The following is a 22,687-nucleotide window of genomic DNA, read 5'->3' as shown; positions in this document are numbered from 1 at the left end:
GTTCCTCCGTGTGTCATAATTAGCTGCATGCATGGCTGCTTAAAGGAATGCTGTATTTGTTTGGTAGGTTAATCCAAATGGTATTTTTTCCCTCCCTTTCTTCTTTCTAAGGCTCAGCAGGGCATTAATTAATTTCTTCTGTAATTATCATGTCCCGTTGGCTGGAGCAAAAGTTGATTCACTTAAATCCCACTCAACATGGACGCATTATGGACCAGAGGCATGGCACATAAAAAGGGTTCTGTCTACTTAAACATAACAGTTATAATGATGTACCTAAAGTCGTAATGATGTACCTGGAGTGGTTGCTCTGTGCTTCTTGAAACTTTTTTAAAACAGTTTATTTCGAATATGTATATAAAAAAAATAAATGCACAATTACTGTACAGTACTTAAAAAATACAATTTGGTAACTTAAAAAAACAAAAAACACAAACACAGCAAAAAAACAACAACAACCAGTATGGTTGCATGTTGAAAAGGAGCGAAGAAAGAAAGAAAAAGTTGCATCAATTTAGGCAACTGATTGGACTAGCTTGTTAATCATCTCGGCGATAGAAAATGATAAAAGCCTTCATGTGACCATCCCTGTCCTCTGCTGTGTGGTGTCCCTCAGGAGTTAAATCCTGGGGCCTCTACTCTTTTTGTCTGTATCCACTCCCTTTGAGCCTCATCATTAAGTTTTAATATTGAATAATCATTGACTGTCCATTAAATATGAATAATTGATAACTGTATACGAGTCCTTCAAGAAATATGACGCATCACGACTCATTGACTATGTAATCCTGTCAGGGCTTTAGAGTGGCAAACCTAAGCAAGCTAAGGGCAACAACATTAGGGCTGGGTTTAAAATATCGATATATTGATATTGAATCGATATCCCTTTCCATAGTCCGATATCGATTCATAAAACCATGAATCAATACTTTTAATACGGCAAAAAAAAAAAAAATCAATGTGAATCGTGAATCTAATCGAATCGGGCCCTTCTAAATCGAATCGAATCAATTTTGGAAAGTTTGTATAATTGAATATTATACTCACTGTAATTGCAAATCTTTGTGATATTTGTCAGTGAAAAGTGCTACATAAATAATTTTTTACTCAAACGTATGAAGTAGTTCAACTGATCAGTGATGGGTTGTTTTAGGCTGACTGTAATAGTCATCACGCGTGTGACAACAAAAAGGAATACAAAGAAAGAAAAAGACCTGCTGTTTAGTGTTGATGCACAAAATGATCAGGTCGGTCAAAACACAGACAAACTATCAAATTAAACAAATCCCTAGCCACAGTGAAACAAGTAAAATAATCAAAAGTATATATTTACTGTTCCAGTTCTAGTGTTTATATAATAATAATGCATCAGATTTATATAGCGCTTTTCTAGACACTCAAAGATGCTTTACAATGGAATGGATACATTATTCATGCACTCACACATTCACACTGTGGTGGTGGTGGTGGTAAGGTACTTAATTAAGTAGCCACAGCTGCACTGGGGCAGGCTGACGGAAGCGTGGCTGCCAGTGTGCGCTTACGGCCCCTCCGACCACCGCCAAACATTCGCACCTTCCATATACCAATGTGATTAGCACTGGAGGCAATGTGTGTGAAGTGCCTTGCCCAAGGGCACGACACATGACTTGGGGAGGGCAGGGATCAAACAGATGACCTTCTGGTTACTAAACCACCGTCTCTACACCCACAATATGCCAAATGCATATGCCATATGCGTGTGCTTTTAACCAAGAGCAAAATTATAGGTACTGATATTAATATAGAAAGTAATGTATTGGATATAAAACTACAACACACTCGCTCGTTTTCTATTCCCGCTTAAATTAGCTTGTTTGGAGGTCATGCAGCCGAGCCAGACTGATGCCCTTCCCCACCCACATCCCCTGAAAAACACTGCTAGTGCCAAATGCGGCTTTCATGACAATCGCGGACAGAGCTACAGTAGGCTATTGCGACCAAACAGGCCAAAACCAAAGTATACTTTTCTTTTTTCACTCGCAAAGGGAGTATTTCATCACCAAGATGCCAAATTACCCTTCGCAGTTTTAGAGAGAGAGAGAGAGAGAGAGAGAGAGAGAGAGAGAGAGAGAGAGAGAGAGAGAGAGAGAGAGAGAGAGAGAGAGAGAGAGAGAGAGAGAGAGAGAGAGAGAGAGAGATGAGAGAGATGAGAAGAGAGAGAGAGAGAGAGAGGAGAGGAGAGAGAGAGAGAGAGAGAGAGAGAGAGAGAGAGAGAGAGAGAGAGAGAGAGAGAGAGAGAGAACATATAAAATCCAAAAACTCACATTGAAAACGTTGTCAAACATGAGATTATGGGCTTTTTTTTTTAGGAGCTAAAACTGACAATGTTGTTAGTTAATGCTAAAATGTACTAACATTGCAACGCTGGCTATCTTTTGGATTTGACAGAATAATGCATCACACCCAGTCTCACTGCCAAGTAATGGACGAGAAAGTAGCCTACTGTCTGCTTCATGGTACACTTTATCTGCCATTTATGCAATCAGCAAAACTAAAAATATTAAACACATTAGAATGACTGGAAAATTACAGTGCATAATTAAAGTGTCTGAAAACATTACACTGGAGATCAGTACAGGCATTTGCCAACAACATCCTCTGTTGTCATATAGTAAATTAAAAAATAGATGGAGCAGTTGCTGTGTGCCATTTCTGCTTTTTCGTGAGGATTGTGCAATGTAGTGAGGCTGGCTGATTGCTGCCACACTACTGTGGTCCATATATTTGAACATGAAATGTGCAATTTTCTGTGACTTAATTGTTGGACAAAAAAAAAGATCAATAGATCAAGCCACAGACCATGATTTAATAATTTCATTGTAATCTCTTCTTCTTCTTCTTATTATTATTATTAGTAGTAGTATTACTCTTCATGATGCCTTGTTTGAGCTCACATCCTTTATGTGGGTTCACTGTTATGACCACTGACCAGCCTCCTAGGAAACTATAACTTGTCTTTCTAATGCCACGTTATTCTGAAGAATAATTTGAATAATATTCAAATAGCATTGCAGGCGTTTAAAAAAGGCATTACAATGCTATTTAAATAATATGATATTTGGTAGACAACCCTCTCCGAAAACTTCACATATTTATAATCTGTGGTAAAAGGATTAAAACTCAGCCTGGGGAGGGAATAAAATGAATACTGTACATAAAAATACTGTAAAAAAAGAAAAAAAGAAGAAAGCACGGCTTCCTCTTCTGTGTCCCGCGTGCACACAGGAAGTGACAGTGGTCCCGCGCTACACGCGTTTGGACGCTCGTGCCCTACGTCAGACGGCAAGCAAGCACACCCCAACTGGTCTCAAACCCCGAACAGCCACACGCGAGACGCGCTCCGTGGGAGGACTAACCTTCCACAACAGCTGCTGGGCTCGGTCACGCCAGACGAGTACCGTGCTTGTCAGTGCCGGAGCGTGTGAGCGGAGCGGAAAGAAGAATAAGAAGAGGGAGCTTTCGGTGGGCTCTCGAGGATAAAGAAAAGAAGCGTGAGAAGAGTTTGTTTCCACGCTCGGTGCTGCAAAAGGAGATGTGCGGCGTAACATGGATATCCGAGGAGGGATAAAACTCGACAAAAAACACCTACTCGGATTTACGCGGGTAAATGATTTTAATACTGTACTTGATTCAATCAAGTCACCATTTGTTTGTGTTGATTGACTGCTATCCATCGAGCTACCTTTATACTGTACTGGCTCATTAGGGTCGCGCGTGTGCTGGAGCCAGCTGACTTTGAGCCAAGTAGTAGGTAGTACGCCCTGGATTGGTCGCCAACTAATCGCAGGGCACACATAGACAAACAGACAAACATTCATTAGCACATATAAGGACAATTTTAAGTCAAATTTGAGCCAAATGCTTATCATCCCACCATGCTTAATCAACACATACACAAAGTTTCACATCTGCAAACAAACAATACAAACATGGCTAATGTACAGGGAAAAGAGAGAGAGAGAAAAAAAGGGGGAAATGGGTAGCAATAGTGAGCGTTTTTATTTCCCAGAGGAAGTACTGACAGAATGAGCACACATACTGTATAAAAACATGCATTTATAATTACATAGCTTTGCAAACCAGGCATCATCTGAGAAAAATAGGTACACTCGTAGTGTTTGAGGGTATGTTGACACTGCATCCTGTATATTCTGTTCTTTGTTGATCTATATCATGCTTTTTGTGAGGGGTCACAAATCCACCTATTGCTCTTAAGTACTGCTGGCAGAACTCATTTGCTGTCAGTAATCAGAGTGGGATTGAACTGAGTCTGGACTCATCATCCCTCCCAGTCTTTAATTGAACTGAGCTCCGAGCTTGATTGCAGTTAAGAAGTCCAAAACCCGTATGTCAGCAGCTTCATTGCAAGTTATTCTCATGAAATCCTCGTGAATGGCTGCACATCTAAATGGTGCATTTAAGTGTATTCAATGTAGCTCAGAATTGATCACGGAGACAAATAACGTCCCTGTGGCGGTGTTTTTGTTTGTTTGTTTGTTTTTGGTCTGGCTTTTTGTACTCTATACTGTAAATGCTGTGAGGTTAAAATCCATTTACTTTTTTAAACATGCATTCGTTATTCATCCCACGTTCTGCAGCAAATTAGAGCTTTCTACATCTCCTTGGGCTTCTCCTTTATTGACACGGTCTGAAATAGAATAGATGAAACAACAACATTGTATACAGTGAAGAGCAGGATAAGTGGGGGGAAAAAAACCTCTTGCATTATTTATAAAGTACTAAAAAGTCAGATTAAATTGTTGCTCAGCACCCTGTTTTGAAGTGCATAGGAACATTTGAAGTACCACTGCATGTTTGGATGGCAGGGATTATCATCTATATTTAGTTAAGGTCATTTACTACCCCACAGAGACTTTTTTGCTCTGGGGTAGTACTTTTGGTTATTTTGGGCTCTGGATATATCTTATGTGATTACTACTCATTAAGTTTGATTTCACGTTGCCATTTGCACAGCTGTTTGCACACACGCACACTACACGCTATGAGATATGAGACAAGGAGCGCTATGATTGATTGATGCGCATGGAAGACATCCAAAAAAGAACCTGAAGCTGCTGTCCAAGATGAAAATGTTTATTTAAAGATCTGTTTTGTGATGGGAGTGGGAGATATAGCACATGCTGAAGCCAGCTTAGTACTGCAGAATTTCCTTCCAGATCGATAAAGTATCTAGGCTGGGCAATATGGCCCTAAGGCCATATCTCAGTAGTTTTTGTCTGAATGGCGATACATAATTATAGCCTGGTGTTTTCTCAAAGTAGAACAGTGTTAAAATCAAAACTATGTGGATCAAATGTTAAAAAAAACAACTAACTGGAGCAATCAAAGCGGCTCCTCTCATTTTCTTTAAAAACGACACGTGAGTCCATGACATGGTGGAAGAATCAACTGATTTGCTTGTGTCCTGTGGCAGGTGAAAGCACGCAAAATATGTTTATAAGGAACTGAACCACCCCCTCCCCCACAACTGTGGCATGGCCAGTGGAATTAATTATAAAGAGGAAGCCAAGTCAAAAACTTTCTTTATAATAATTAGTTCTATGTGCCCCCACTTGTCTAAACACGGCATTCTGATTAATATTGCATTTGTGAAATATGTATTAAGCAGAAAAATGCACCCGTTTTTATCCATCCAAAGGGTGGCCATTTTTTTTTTGTCACTTGCTGTTGACTGAAAATGGCATCACATTATGCCTTAAACCGACAGGATAAGTAGCCCGATTTTAACTGCGAATCTCCGCTCCTGACAATCGCTTGCAAATGCTCCGATATCCAAAAGATGATCTTAACAGATATTCCTGCCGTGTGTGGTGTGTTCAGACTGATCTCGACGGCTCGGAGTGACGTTTGGGCCGCTCCGATCTCAAATCGGGAATATTCAACATGTTAGATTTTTTGGGCCCGGCTGCGCACCGTGTGTGGTTTTCCCCGAGGACAAGCGAGCACGCAGCCTGTTGACATGCAGCCAATCAGAAAGCGATGCGGCGAGGAAGGATGGTGGGAAATCCAAAATGAACACAGTCATGGTGCAACAGAAAGTACGTGCTTGCGCTGTCTCCACTCTTTTGAACAACACCTTTTTTTTTTCTGGCTAATAAAAAGCCACAAACTATTGCCACTGCTCCGTCATGTTTGTTTCCTCTGAAGTCGTTTAAACTCGAGATGTTTTGCGAGATTTCCTGTCTCACCTGGAAGTATTTATGAATGAAATCGTGTTCGCGTGTGATGTATTGATTGTGCCTTTTCGCTGCACACCACCCACTGTATGTAAAACTGTTATAACCCGTGATTTTTTTTCTCATCATATTCGGGGTCTCTCAGAGTTTGGAAGTCTGCCGACAATTTTAAAATCTTGCCGTTTGAACCAGGCTTAAGTGGTCAAGTAACAACCAATCACAACTAATCTCTTTTCTGGGTTTGGTCATGTGACATTCGCAAGCTGAGCCCTAAGGCACTGTGATGTCATTTTCAGTCGACAGCAAGTGATAAAATGGCCGCCCCCTGAGATGGATTAAAAAATGGGTGGATTTTAATGCTTTATTGAGTTAATTAATGTTCTACAAACACAATATCAGAATGCCGTGTTTAGACTAGTGGGGTTGCATATGACATATTATTGTAAAAACAAATGTTTGGCTTCACTTCTCTTTAAAAATATATAATAATAATAATGTGTTCAGTTAATTGATTTCTAATGTGTCCGCTTACTGGCCCAAGAAACTGACAGGTGTGCTGGGTGCATGTCATGGGAAATTCCCAAACAAAGTACATCGAGTCTCCTGTCGGCACAAAAATCGAAACACAAAATTTTGCTGCACTTTTGAATAAAAAGTTGAAATTTCAGCAAAATAGAACATGTTTTGAAGCAGACAAAAAGCAGGAAATAATCATTTCAAAAGCAACATTTACCTGTATACTCAGTGGTAGAGTGGTCAGAGGTTGCGGGTTCGATGCAATGCCATTGTGACCACATCAAAGTATCCTTGAGCAAGATACTGAAAACCCAGTTGCTCCTGATGCTGTGTCATCAGTAGGTGAATGAGTAGCCGAACGTAAAGCGCTTTGAGGGCCTTGTAAGGTGGAAAAGCGCTATATAAATGAAGTGCCATTTATACAGATAACAAACAATATCATTCTTATTATTATTGCAAAGTATTTGGACACTCTGTTGCCAATTGACTGAAGGCACTCCAATACAGCAATAACGGGAGTAAATAAACATTCTACAGTAATTTTTGTCGTATGTCATTCTGAAGTTCTGGATCAATTGCTATACTGTAATATAAAACCATACTAAAGGCAAAACATGGCAAAATCAATACACGGCCCAAATCTGTGACCAGCACAGACTTAAGTTCAGAATAATTTATGTTGCTCATGATAACATCATTTATGTGATTGACATGAGATTGGCACTTTTTCCCCTAACCAGCTGTCTTTCTGAGCCCTGTGGAACATGTCCTTCTCAGAGAGTTCCTTGTGGATCCCTGCAATGGGATTAAAATCTTTATTTCGCTTTCAAGTCCAGCTTTAAATGTCTTTCTTGGATGTGCTTCAGTGCAAGAAGAAAAATGGTCTCCTTTCAAGCGTTGACTCCATGAATTTGTTCACAATCTAATAAAGCATGCCTCCATTCTTACTAGCAAAGTGGCAAACTGTAGTCTGACTGACAGTAATGTTGCGGTTGTCTTTTTAGTGTAGAGTACTGGATTGGAGGAGAATAGCAATTGCAACTCTTGCTTATTATCCCTGCATTGAAATGTTTCTATTTGCCTTGTAAAGGTAGAAGCAATGAGCCACAGGAACCTTTAAGTTCCTTCCAAGGTACTGAAAGTACATGGATGGAAAGGTCTTGCTCATTTTGCCTCTCTTCTAACAAGGCACATGCAAAAACATTTGAATGCATGTTGGGAAAATATCAGCATATTTCCTGCCTTGAAATTTACAATACAATTTTCTTCGAATGGAAATGGAAATGGAAAACACTTCCACAATTCTAGAGTCACATCAAAGAAACATATTTTCATTTGAATAGGAACAGACAGTAATTGGCCCCTTTTCCAGTATTTGGTGAGAAAGTGAGGTCTGATCTGATGCTGCACATGGCTCCTGTGAGTGTGTCAGCAGGACTCAGTGAAAGGCGCTGCTTCCCTTGCTGAGACGTTGAAGTTGCAGCCTGTCTCCTGCAGCTTTTCATCTAAAAGCTCACTGTGCCTGCTCCCTCTTGCTACATTTCTCCTCTGCAACATTTCAAACTGAACTTTGAACTGTCAAAAAAAAAAAAATTCCTGAAATGGATTATAGAGGGATGATGGCAGGCAGCACTCGGCTCACTAACAAGCACATTGCATTTTCCATATTTTGACTATTGTACAACAAAATATTGTTGCTTTAGCAGCGCAGCACTTTGAAACAGCAGTCTGAGAAAATGGATTTGTTAGCAGTAGCAGTTGAATGCATGTTGCCTATCAAAAATAAAATATTCTCTCAATCATTACTACATGTGTCCTGCTACCATATTTAAGTGGCAATCTTCAATCAAAATTATTATTTTAAGGAGCCTGGCTCCAAACAAATTGCTAAAATGTCATGATTTGGAAGAGATAAAACTGTTAAACAGTGCCATTTTTTTTGACTATTTATAAGGCAATTATGAAATCCCGCAGGCATATTAATTATTAAATTGAAAAAGATGCAACAAACCCATGAAGGTTGTCCCAATAAAATAACTATCAAGTCACTTGTGATATCGATTAGTTGCATATTAACAAAGACATTCTTTTTAGAAGCCTACCTGTAATCGTTTTCAAGGTCAAATAAAGGGTGCAGACAAATGGAATTACCTGGCTTTATAATGGTACATCAATTTTTACATTTCATATTAAGCCACGGTTCATTATGTTTAAATCTGGACATGCAGATGCAAGCAGGGAGAACCTTTCAACATATGCCATTGTGCTTGTCATAGGGGAGATTGGGACAAGTGCTCTCGCAGAGCGCCCCTGTCTGGAGAAATGAGGAAGCTGGCATGTGATGTGTCACACCAGCGGCTTGTGGGCTTACATTAAAACACTATTAGTCTCTTTGTTTTGCACCGCTCTTTGAGGCTCAGTCTTGGCGAGCGGATATGTTGGATTTTCCTCAATTGGCTCCCACCGTGAGCTGTTTGTGAAGAGCAGAAATTAGTTGGCGTGTAAAAATATCACTTCAAACAAGTTTTGAGCATAATCTCACTGGCCACAATATTAGGTATACCAACACAATCCTATGAGGTGCTGAGCTGGATTTAAATTTCAGTCTTTACAAAAATATTAATGCCACTCTGACAGTGGCAATCAAAACAGAGCACATTTGTTTTCTTTTGTTTATACAGATACAATAGAAAGTGAACCTCCCCACACAGCAAAAGTACTAGTGTTAGATTAACACTGAGTAGTGTTAAATCTAACACTACAAAAGTCTTTATATGTGTCCAAAACAATGAGCGTAAATCCTACACTTTTCAAAGTGTTACTTTTTTTTTACATTTAAAATGTGTTACTTCAACACTGTATAGTGTTAAAATTCTACAATGGTAAACACTCAGTAGTGTTGAAAGTACTCTACACTAGTGTCAGTGTTAACAATTTAACTCAAACTAACACTTCACTCTGGTAAAAGGTACTTCATTTATATAACTTTTTTTTTTTGTCCTGCAGAAGGCCCTCAGAGCGCGTTTGACTGCTGATGACACGGCATCAGGAACAACTTTGGGGTTCAGTATGTTGCTCAAGGACACTTTGACATAGTTACACTGGCATGGGATTGAACCCACGCTCTCAGGGTCTGGAGACAACCATTCTACCACTGAGTCACACTGCCCCAGTAACAACAACTGAATGTATCGCTATTGAAATGCCGACACTTAGCTTCCGCTCCAACAATTGAGGAAATTTACTCTGACAGAGTAACTTTTTATCCTAACAGTGTCAGAATAACACTGTTTACACTAGATTTCATCAAACACTGGAAATTTAACCCTGACAGATTTAGTTGTGCACCCAACCATCCAACACACACAAGTAATTTAAAAACCTTAAACAAACAAACAAACAAACAAAAACCTATAACTAGAACAATTCAAATTCAAAGAAACGTCACAGGAAACACAGATCGTTTCAGGGTGTAATATAAACAATGTCAAATGTTGCGTGTGTGTGTTGTGTTGTGAGTGCTCTCACTAGGGGCATTTGACTAAATATTAATGCCCTTCCTAACAAATATTGTCAGGAAAGTGTTTTTTTAAATCAACTCAATAATTTCATAAACACAAATGGACTTTTTGATTAACTTCAACCAGGTTTTCAATGTCATCGTAGTACACAGCAAAATCACCAGTGTCAGATTAACACTGAGGGTGTTAAATCTCACACGAGAAAAGGGTTTATATGTGTCCACACAAATGAGTGTAAATCTGACACTTTTCAAAGTGTTACTTTTTTGACATTTAAAAAGTCATACTCCAACACTTTATAGTGTTAAAAATCTAACACTCGGTAGTGTTGAAAGTACTCTACACTAGTGTCAGTGTTAGACATTTAATTTAGCCAAACTACACTTAAATCTGGTGTTTAGGGTGCCAGGCAATTAACATTTTTAATCGTAATTAATCACTTGACTTCAATCGTTAACTCACGATTAATCGCAAATTTGATATCTGTTCCAAATGTACAATCAAATGTATAATGACATATATTTTCATACTCTTGTTAACATAAATGTGGAAAAAATGTTAAGCTAATAGAAATATGGTTGCATGTCGCATGTCGCATGTTGCATGCAAGCTCCATCGGTGTTAAGGTAGCAGCCAATTTTTGTATCGCAAAACAGTATGATGTTGAAAAATTCACATGCCCGTAGTTGACAAATATCAACGAAATCCAATCAAACCACAAGAGGGCAAGGAAAATTTCAAAAACCCCAACAGGCAAAAAATGAGAAACCTTGAGAAGGGACCGCAAATGTGGTAATCCCCTTTCCAGGATGATTAGGCTGCAATGGATGCCGAATGGGCAAAAATGTACATAGTTTGTGATACTAAACATTATTAAATAAAATTGTGCAAAAGTCCATTGAAGAAATTGAAGCACAGCAAGACGTCAGGGAAGTAGGTCCTCATCCAAATCCAGCCCGGTTGGTCGGAGCAGCTATTTCCATGGCTGCAACTTCAAGGTGATGGTCCTCCCCGGATCGCCCGCAATGCAGCATCCAAATCGGTCATTATCGGTCATCTTTCCTTGTGTCTCCACCTTTAGCGGTAACAGTTTTACTGCGCGATTGGCAAATGTTTGTATTTTGCTGTATATCTGCCTGTATATCAGAGAGATAGCACCCCTTTCAGGCACTAAATTCTCATTTGAGGATGAAGTCGACTATGCAGTCAGTGTAGCTCTCGCTCTCCTTCATTGTTGTTATGCAGTAGAGAACAACACATGTACGTCCGAAGGGACAAGATGATGTGTAATATGTCATCACGTCCCTACAGTGTCAATTTTGCGATGCTTGGAATTTTTATCACAACACAATCACTCCGGTAATATCATAGAAGTTATGATTTGGCACACTGAAGAAAATCAAACCCCAAAGCACTATGCCTCACTCAGCTGTGTGTATGATGTTCTTTTGAGAATCTGCTAAAGCATTGAAGGGCAGTCGCGGCAGCCTAAATGACGAGAAGTCACGTCTCTTTACTAGTATGTTATTAATTGATCCATCATTTTCTTAGAAAGAAAAATAAACAAGGTTGACTGAAAGCAGGTGGGTGGCCAAACATATATTTTGGTCTGATGCAATGGGTGTTTGTGATAATCTGTAATTCTTCTTCAACTGTCTACTCTGCACAATGTTGATGTTTTCATTGAGTTCCATGTCTGTTATGTCCTGCTGTGGAAACATAAATTTCCTTTTCAGAGACTATAGTTTCAGATTATGATACAGATCTGCTATAAGATTTGACAAATCGTGAAGGTGCAGTATATCTAAGTGAAAGTATATGCATATCATTGCCTGGCTGTCTTGTGAGGTGATCTCAAATACTAAAAGACAAATGAAGCTCAAGTGCTGTCATTTTTGGACTTTAGTTTAACAGCACCTCACAACTGAGACACAGTCTGATAGGATGGCGCTATCTGGATCAGTCCGTCACAGAGCTGATGCTGTCGCGCTTTGATTCATGTGTGTGGGGTCAGGAAGGGGAATTTCACGATTACTAGCTTTCTCAATGGGAGCAGGGGCAGAAAATGAATTTTAAATAACCCGCAGGCACTCAGAACTGTGGGATGGAGGAAAACACTGATCAAGCGGGTGTCTGCAGATCAAGTGAAGTCACAGCTCAGGTGATAAAAGATGCAGCATCTTATGCCATTTTTACTAGTCTTGTCTCGTTTCTGCAGCGAGTGGGTGTCTGGTCTCATTCATGATTCAGTGCTTGAGGGTGTGCGCTAGACCGAGAGACTCGAGAGTGTGCGTCTGTGCAACGGCCCGGCATTTCAGTGGGGATTTTATCTTCATCTGGACGAGAAGCACCTTTCTATTAACACACTTTTGAGCCCTGAAAAACCAAAAGCAGCCGAGTGATCAGTTGTAGTCGAGAGGGTCAATTCAACCGGCATCGCTGTCTGACTAAACGACAATTTGCAGTTTGTCAGCTCCAGCTGTTGCCGTTAGATGAGAGAATGAAAAGAGGGGTACCTGTGACAATTCTCAAACTCCCGAGTGCTTCTATTCCTCTGGATATTGGAGGGTTTTCATCAACAGGAAAGAATTTATTCCAAAGTCAAATAAAATACTTTTACATCGTCGCCTCCCCTCAGGGGTGGGACAAAATATCAATTTTGCAATATATCACATTATTAGGTATTAAGGATACACCAGTACCCTATTTTATTGGGCCAGGGTACAGAAAAAGTCCACATACTTAAATCCGTCTACTTTTTAGTAGAGTAGAATACCAATCTTTTTCAGATGGCAGATATTACACAATTAACCCATGTATCCACTTTTAAATTTTCTTTCTTTGCTTCTTTCTTTGCTTCATTCTTTCTTTCTTTCGTTACATTGTTTTGTGAGATTTTTCAATTTAAAATATATGCTTTAGCCCAATAAACACTGGTTTTAGATTTGACATTTTAAAATCCAACTGCTGTTTTTCTAATGGTCGTGCCAAATATTTCACTATAATGAAGTCTGTAACTCAAGATATTTTGGTTATGCGGTGGCTCATTCTGAACACTAGGTGACACTATGTGAAAGGAGTAGACAAAAAAAGGATGAAGAAGAAATACCAGACAAAGAAGAACATTGTGTGTTATCCACAGAATCAAGTAAATGAAAAGAAATACCACAAATTAAAACTTCAATTGCTATTTCCATGTCCTACTGTGGATAAGTGATACAGAGAATGGTTTGCTGGCTGGCTGGCTGGCTGGCTGGCTGGATGGATGAATAGATGGATGCTATTTCACCAAGCACACCCCAACAGTTGTGGTTGTGGAAAATAAAGCAAACCTTCCACACAGTTGAACCTTAAATTTATAATCTGGGTGACTTCCGACTTGAGAGTTGATATTTTTCTCAGGTTTTCTCACTATCAAACAGCATGTCAACATTCATAACTGGCATTCAAGTGTAAAAAGAACTGTTGTATAATACGACTATCAGCAAAAAAAATATGCAATCACTCACCTATCAGTGATGTAACAGAAGTGTAATTGGAGACAGAGGCTTTCATCATGCAGACTTGTACATCACACTTTAAACCTTCTTAATGTCATACTAGTGTTAACAAAAACCCCACAGCATTTTAATTTAATACTTCACATATATATATATATATATATATATATATATACAATAACTCTGGTGATGTGAATGTGGTGATGAACGAGGGAGATTACTACATGGTCCTGGGAAGTGAATTTCTTCAGAAAATACTTGGCTGACCAAAACATAGACATAAATACAGATTAGCTGACTTCTTATTTTCTGATTGATGAAATGTCACTTTAGCTATATTGTACTGAGCAGTCAGGACCACTTTATATACTATAGTATACTGCAAAACTTCTTGGTTTTGGCTCCATGTATGGTTCTATGGCCTTCTATTCATAAAGTATGAACAGCAAAATAATAATAATAAATGTATTTCTATGAGGTTAATGAATGACATAAATAAAAAAGATTAATTATTCTACAACCTTTGCAAACCATGACCAAATTAATACTTTTTATTTAATGAACACTTTTAATTTGTCATTCACATCATTTCGTAGAATGGTGAGTGGATTAATGAGTAGAGGAGGCCCCAATTGGGTCAGAAAATGTTTGTCGCTGACATTTACTGAGCTATCACACAGCAGGAATCATATTTCATTGTAAAATCATTGGTGTTTCTCAGAGACAAGAAAGCCAGTGAAACTTGAGAAGTAAAGTTTAAATGTCGATTTTTTTCATTAACTTGCATCTCATGCAACACGCACACACGCACCCGCGCACACACTCACATAATCAATTTCAGTTTAAATGAAGTCATTACTCTTGTCACTACCAAGTCATAAGGGTAAATCACTGAAGATGATGTTAAGCAACTGCTGTGGACACTGCAGTACCTGACCTGCTATCTGCCGCGTAGTAAACATCTTTGGATCAAAAGGTGTCTTTTATCCACTAACTAACGAATGCCTCATGTCTGCCAGCCTGCTAAGTAATGGAGATCAAAAGGTTGCAGTTAAAGATGAGGTGATGAGGTGATGATTTTTCAATGGGACACTCACTCACTAGTTTCCAAGAATTTGCTCATAGTGCCTTCAAAGCTGAATGATCAACCAACACAATTTTTTTTTATGTAAAACAGTGGAGCCCTGGGGTATACTCGCAGTGCGCCACACACATTTGGCAGATTATTTTTCAAATATTTGTCAACGTTTTAAATACAGTTGTGTACCAAGCCCCGGTACTAAGATGGCCCTGTGGCTGAATTATTAAAAACTAGAGTATCAATTTGATAATATCCACCCTTTGCTGTTCTGTTAACGGTCTTGGACAAATTACTAATAGTAATTTTTGATTCATTTAGGTTAGATTATGTTATTTTGCACTTTGTATCTCTCTAATCTTGTTTCTTCAGTATGCATAAAGTTTACCCTGCCTCTAGCCGCTCGGGTTAGATCCAGCTCTTCTACAGCCCTAAAGAGGACAAGTTGAATAGAGAATGGAGGAGGTTGCAGTGCCAATTTTTGTTGAATTTCAAGTCCTTCTCTCTTTATTACAATATATGGAATATGTATTCAGTGAAGCTCTTGCAATTATTCCCCCTCGAAGGAGAAGCACTGCGAAAATATCCAAGAGCATAAAAAGGTGATTTGAAGTCTCTTTGTTTTATTATTTAAAGCTAACATTTACTCATTACATTGGCATTGCAATAACTGCAGGAGATGTTGGAGCAAAGATGACACTCTAAAGCTAATCTCCATAATGAGATTTATGGGGTAAACGTGTTGCCTTTTAATAGTTTTGTAGACTCGGAATGGAGGGAATGTATTATATGTGAATGTGTCAGGAATGCAGCGGACGTATTCACACTTAAATCAGTATGCTGGATTCTGCTTTTCAAAGATAACTCTGAAAGTGTAATATTTCAGATGCCTCATTTTTTCACTGCTTGCTCCTTGATAGACTTTACCGAATATTTTTTATTTGTTTTTACCTCTCTCGTTATTACACTGATTGTGTGCAGTCAAAGAAGTCTGTGCCATCACTCACTTCAATGTAGCAGGGAGAGTCCGTTTAGCTAATTTTCTAATTTCATTTAATCTTTTCTCATTTTATCACCCTGCCACACACAAATATTTAATCTGCTGTTTTATCAGAAATGATCATATTGGAGCTGTCAATGTGTTTGGGGTGCGAGCGCCAAAAAAAAAAAAAAAAAAAAAAACTTATCCGCGACAGCAGGAAATGTCTGATTATCATGGCAACTTTTTATTTTATTATTTTTTTTACGCTAATGTGGGTTGCATCAAAGATTAGTCCCCAAGAAAATGTGACCAAGGAACTGGGAATAGTTTTGTGCTGTCAGCGATTGTAGCAGCGATGTAATCTGCAGCTTGGACAAATTTGAGGAGACGTTCCAGTGCTTCATTACATGTCTTGACAACCAGTCTCCCTTTTGTCTCAGCAAGTTTCAGTACAGGCTTAAAATCAGTTGGATTTTTATTTTGAAGACATGATCCCTCTATGCAACGTTAAGCACGCTTGAGCCTTGATTCTGGCTTTGTAGTCTTCTTGTTTTGCTTTGGTTTTTAATCCCCCCCCCCCCCCCTTTAATTGTGTGTTAAACTACTATTTGTCAGATTTTTGGGCTTGAAATGTCAGATAGTTTTACACAATAAAGTCCTTTTTTGAGCATCTTATTTGGTCTTTAAAGATTTAAGCATTAGTCTAAGTAGGCACAACTCAATTACTGGAACACAGTACCAATCAGTTGTTATTAACCTATTTTATTTAGAATTTGAAAAATTAATGATTAATTAGTTTATCTTTGTGTAATATCCATAGGATGTGCTATTGATATTAGATATATACTAATCAGAGATGTGCCATAGAGGATGTCTGCTGGGATGTAAGTTCACATCACAAATGTCTTCAGACCACAAACCAGTTGAGACCAGAGAGGTATCCATCCATCCATCCATCCATCCATCTTCTGCCGCTTATCCGGGTCAGGTAGCGGGGGCAGCAGCTTCAGCAGGGAAGCCCAGACTTCCCTCTCTCCAGCCACTTCAACCATCTCCTACAGCGGGATCCCAAGGCGTTCCCAGGCCAGCCGAGAGACATAGTCTCTCCAGCGTGTCCTGGGTCGTCCCCGGGGCCAGTGGGACATGCCCGGAACACATCTCCATGTAGTCGTCCAGGAGGCATCCGAACCATATGCCCGAGCCACCTCAATTGGCCCCTCTCAACGCGGAGGAGCAGCAGCTCTACTCCGAGTCCCTCCCGGATGTACGAGCTTCTCACCCTATCTCTAAGGGAGAGCCCGGACACCCAGCAGGGGAAACTCATTTCGCCCGCTTGTATCCGGGATCTGGGCAAATTTGTCCTGGGAATTTGAGGCCGCCGTGCCCCTAATAATTTTCATTGGCATAGTTGTCCTGGTCAAGCGTAGCCGGACAACCGTGTGCTCTTCCGCTTGCAGCCCCTGCCTTGTGCGTGGCCAGAGTGTGTGGACCTTGCTCTTGGTCGATGTTCGACCATTTCGGCCTGGAATGGACCAGCCGTATGGGACTTCTTACGAACTTCCTGATGTTGGTTTAACACGCCCCTTGATGAGACTGAAATACAGCAACAATGTATGCAACACAAAAAGTAATTCACATTGTGCCTTAATTACATCGACAATAAAATTCATGCAATCGTTTGGTTCTTTATGGTCACTTAGTGAATGATTATACCCATCCCAAATACTTTGTAGAAATACTATTTATTTAGAGTATACTCACGCGAGGCAATTAAAACTAAAAACTAGTGTGTAGTAACTTAATTCACATTAATGCTTAATTGCTCATTAATCTTCGTCAGAGGCAATTAAGGAAATGTAGTCGAAGGCCCTTCCATATTTTGAATAACTTCCAATGTCTCCTTCTCCTTTTCTTCTCTTAAACAGGGGACACGTGTAAGTGCTCGAAAGGACCAAGAAAGAATTTCATACATTTAGGATTGGATTTAAGCTTGCATTGACCTGAGACCATTAAAATGGAGTTGCTGTGGAAACTGGCTCTGCTGCTGTCATTGCTGGGCTGTCTGGCAGGTAAGCCTCCTGAATGATCAATTTATATTTTGTATTGTTAGAATATTGACTATAAATGGTTATTTATAGATTGGTGACAGCTAAGCATATGCATAAGAGGAAACTAGGTTTTATAGCACCTGGCACCTTTTTAGTAATCTCTCTATTTTGAGGATGACGTGAATGTCTTTTCACTAGTATCTTCAAGCATTGATGGCAAACTAATCAGATTTCCCTCTTTCAAAAAACATCTTCCCTTTCTTGCAGTTGAACATGTGGCTATTCATTTTAAAGGGCACTTCAATCATTGCCCTAATTGAGATTGCATGGCTAGTAGTACAGAAATCCTTTCACTGATCTTGCTTTTAATGAGAGGCCTAATTTGCGTCTCTTACAAAATGTTCAGGGTCAAATGTGAGTTCTCCTAATGTCGGAGTTTGAGGATGAGAGCAAGATAAATTAGGGCTTTGCAGCATGAGCATGGTATATTAAAGAATGACTAATCTTTCATGTTGTCTTGTTCCAGATTACTCGTTCTCCCATAGCAGCTGGGCTGTAAAATAATTAGCATCTGTGTGTCTTACTCCATCACTTTGTCTCTTTGTGCTGCATATGCACACCTACTTTCGCCATCTTGGCAATTAGCACAGTTTATCTGTAAATCCAATACACATCAGATGATCGCTAAATGACTTTAAAGGAACAGTGAGTCAGTAAAGGATTAGGATCAGCACCATAAATTTGCATCTCTATATTATAGATCCTTGGGCATTTAGTTAAATCCAAAAATATGGACACAGTCAAGATTTAAGAGATTTGAAACGGAATGAACAGTTTGAATGGGCCTATTCATGGCAGTGCTGCTTCGTATACATGAAAAGCAGTCTTACAAATTAAGTGCAAATTAGGGCGGGTCGATAATTCAATATCAGTATGTAGGCTATGTATGTATGTATATACAGAGAAAGAATCAATATCAATAGAATGCATTTGATAAAATGTTCGGTTAAAAAAAATCAAAAGTTTTTTGGGAGCCGAGCTGATTTACCGAGTGCTTGTCTGCCAAGTGCCCACCTGAAGAAGAATTCATTTGAACCGACCAAGAGGTATGCGTGCGACGTACAACAAATAAATCATAAATCGCCTCAGTGCAACGCTTGCAATAAGCTTATATTGTGCAAACTAACAACTCCGGATGGATACATGGAGTGGAATTCAAGGAGGTTCCTGTCTTTGTCATGCTAGCTCAGATGATTGTTTGGTTTTATCCCACGCTCCAACAATCACCATCGTCACAAAGTCACATTTAGGTAAAACAATAACATGTCTTATGGCATTAATAAACCTGCAAACAAGTAAAAGTTGACCTAAGACGGTTGTTCAACTGTAATGTGTGAGTATTTTTCAATACACTTATATCGTGATCAACGAATTAATGTTAATGTAACTGTGTCAACGGAGGGGTATGGCGTCTTCCACAAATTAGCATTTACAGTACGGCACTGCTTGAGCCAGGAGCATGTAAGTACAGTAAATAACATTGCACTTTATGCAGCATTACAATGTACACAAAAAACATTGTACATTGCTTGAAAATGTGTTTTACTACCAGATATTTGGAATTATATTATTCCTCTGGATTTATTGTAGTTTATCCTTAACTAATTTAAATTTTGTTGCGAACCTCCAATAAGAAAAAAAAGTCCGCAACCCAACCCCATCCCCCAACTCTCCGACGTGACTATAAATACTATAATTTCTCTATTAAAAAAACTTGCAGAGACGCTAATAATCCTTGTACACTGACAATGAGAGTGCCACTGCCACCTACTGTAATGGATGTGCAATTACACTTTATTCTAGTAGGAAATAAAACAAAACATGTTCCTTGGTGTCACACCTGCCCATCCCTGGCATCACACGAAGCCGCCCCCCAGTGGGGCCTGCTCCGCTATTTGAGGAGGACTATGCTAAAGGCAAATAACCTCTTTTGAAAGCATTTTTATTTCCAAAATGGGCTGTTGTTTGCAAATATTAACTAAATATACGATCAATAGCTCTGCCCTTTTTTGTAATGACAGATTAAGATTGAATTACGCAAAAATATTTAGGTCACTGCAATAAACAAATTCACATATTTAATTTGCTTACATCAACATTAAATTTTCAAAAAGTTATTTAAAAGTACAGCTGCTTATGGTGGTCAGGTATGAAAATATGTGGATTCTTCTTTGAGGAAATTTTCAAAGGGGAAAAAATTATTCTCTTCTTACTAATGACAAAAGTCCTGTGATTATGATTGATGTGGTTGTGTTGCTAACAGTATATGAGAGAAGAGAGTTGGAAAGTTGGCCATGGCGGAAGCCTACTGATAGCAGAATATATTAAGACCCTCAAAGCCTTGGTGTTCTAAGAAAGATGTGGATAGTACTTTAGGATGCATGAGCACAATACTGGGTAGAGAAAGCACAGTGTCATAATGTGAGGTATCTACTTTGAGGGAGGTTATCCACCAGGCAGCCAGCTATGTGGGCGTGCAGTTGAGCCAGGAGGAAGTCGTTTCCCATAGAAAGTTCATCTGGAGTTAACCAGATCCCTGCCCATTCTTTCCCCCCAAGGGTGCTTGCTAGATGTGTGTTTGTGTATGTCAGAGGTGATGTTGAAGTAAGTTAGAAGATACATTTTGACCCGTACAGTGAGGGCTAACATGTGCTCAGCTTAGCCCTTCCAGTCATCAAATGAAAATTGCTGCAGATATATCACAATTTTGAGGAAAACGGCAATGTCAGTTTCATTGTATTGTATTTCTTACTTTGTGAAATCACAATGATATCTCATCTCTCAGTTGCTGTAAATACACAGGAAAAAAAAGAGGTGGAGCCTACTTTACCAACTAGGGATGGACATTTGAAAAAATGTCCTTGATCACAAGAGGGAACATTAACAACCATTTTTTTTCTTTTATATGATGCATCCATTTTTTATTTAGTGGGAGGGCATGTCGGAATGTTCTAAACTTCTGTGTTCATGCCAGTGTTCTATTGAGCCAACGTTATAGCAAGGGTTATTTTGCCGTAACCGGCAAATCTCCCACGAACGTGATTTTGCTGTGAATGTCTCCGATTTGCCGTGAATGCTTGTAGACATTTACAAGCGGTTATGAATAACACTAATGTGCACATTTGGGGCACTGCGCGGTCGCAACATTCAAGCCGTCTCGTCTCGTCGACACTTAGCAGCCGGTTAGCATCATAAAGTCATGTCAACTAGGTGGCAAGTTGCCAGTCACGGCAAATTAACCACCGCCGATTGTATCTTGACAACACAATACGCAAACGCTTCATATTATCCAACCACCGTCTGCTTTAACATATCTGACCTCTCGTAACCAAACAATCTCCACACGACAAATGTAGCTCCCACTTTAGGCACTAAAAATACACCAGTAATATGGTAGAAGGTGCACATCTCTTATTAGAAAGGATAGGAAGGAAGGCTAAATCAAAAATGTTAAACTTACATCTTTCCCGTTTGCAGTCGTGTCACACTGTTGGGACCGATACATTATGTTTAAACATGTTGCAAATCCAGCTCTGAACAGGCTTTCACTAACAAAACAGTCCTTTGAGAAATGATATCGGTACACATCCTTCAAAAATAAAATTAATCCGCTGTCTTCTCAAAGACGAAGGAAGCAACCATTTTTTCCTGATCATTGTTGCCCCTCTCCACGGAGCATTTGCGAGCAAGGGGAGAAAAAGAAAGGAGCAGCCAGCTTCTCGAATTTCAGTGGGCGTGACAAACTTTTACCAGAGGTGGTGCCACTAACTCGAGGGGGCAGGGTCGAGTGCACTTCCGTGTCTTTTTGACGTCACTAAATCACGGAAGTTTAATCTGCCTGTTTGAAGCACACATTTGAGAAAGTTGGAGAAAGCTAAAGACGTCGCGGACTGACTTTTTTCATACCTGGTTGGATTCATATTATTGATAGAAAAGCCCACTAAAGTGCATTTTCATACTATGGGACCTTTAAGTTATCATTGGTGTTGTCTGTGGTTAAGCTACTGGAAAGCTGTAAGCATAGCAGGTCATCCTGAATACATTGGGAGTGACTTTTCAAATTTACCACCGCCATTGTTCTTTTGAAAGTGCATGTGGATTTACTAGAATGCTGTGGGTTACACGGACGAAAATGATGCTTGCGTATGTTATTTTTTACTAAACTTGTCTTGTGATGCAACTGTCCAATGTGATTTACATATACAGGAAATTCCTAATTTGTCTCACAAACAGGGGCATTGGCTGTAGATTTCAGTTTATTTGTGCTAAATCAATGTGACAAATTTGTAGCGCAGAAAATCGTCCAAATCTAACCAAAGTTCCAAAATTAATGACTGTGGATTAAAAAAAAGTTGTAACTCTTTGATTGATGTTTCTATTAAAGTAACACCTAGTAGCCTGTATCTGTCAGCTAATAACTTTCTCACCATTGTTAAGGGAATACAAGCAAGGTATATTGCTTTAATTCGATGACAAATGGTCCTTGCTGAAGCAGCATGTTTCTCTGTCTTAAAAACACGGTCAATGGAAATAACAACCAAGAAATAGCTTTAATTTTCTAGTCCCGCATACGGAGTTAAACCTAATCAATGATATTTTCCCCCAATGACTCTGCTATTTGGACACCCTTCATAATTTGATATTATTGCATTTTGTATGTAGTACTTTTGATTTACGCCAACATTGTCACGGGGTATGCGGGGGGTTGTGGACCCAAATGCAGAAAGCAGTCCGGTAAGACAC

The 22,687-nt window shown here is 39.3% G+C and overlaps 1 protein-coding gene across 2 annotated transcripts in view; it reads left to right on the top strand.

Moving 5' to 3' along the window:
- Positions 1-3,289: 3,289 nt before the first annotated feature.
- cntn3a.1 (contactin 3a, tandem duplicate 1) overlaps positions 3,290-22,687 on the top strand; it is an 84,965-nt gene continuing 65,567 nt past the window's right edge. The window contains exons 1-2 of one of the 2 annotated variants that reach the window (XM_077542326.1): positions 3,290-3,645; positions 17,762-17,905. In XM_077542326.1, the coding sequence (XP_077398452.1) occupies positions 17,851-17,905 (55 nt within the window). In that variant the 5' untranslated portion in view covers positions 3,290-3,645; positions 17,762-17,850. The remainder of the gene's footprint in view (positions 3,646-17,761; positions 17,906-22,687) is intronic. The other variant, XM_077542336.1, reaches the window with a different exon arrangement.

The sequence above is a fragment of the Vanacampus margaritifer genome, chromosome 1 (assembly GCF_051991255.1).
Source record: "Vanacampus margaritifer isolate UIUO_Vmar chromosome 1, RoL_Vmar_1.0, whole genome shotgun sequence".
In the NCBI taxonomy this organism is placed as follows: Eukaryota; Metazoa; Chordata; class Actinopteri; order Syngnathiformes; family Syngnathidae; genus Vanacampus; species Vanacampus margaritifer.
The sequence above is the reverse complement of the archived record's forward strand: the minus strand, read 5'-3'. Positions and strand labels throughout refer to the sequence as shown.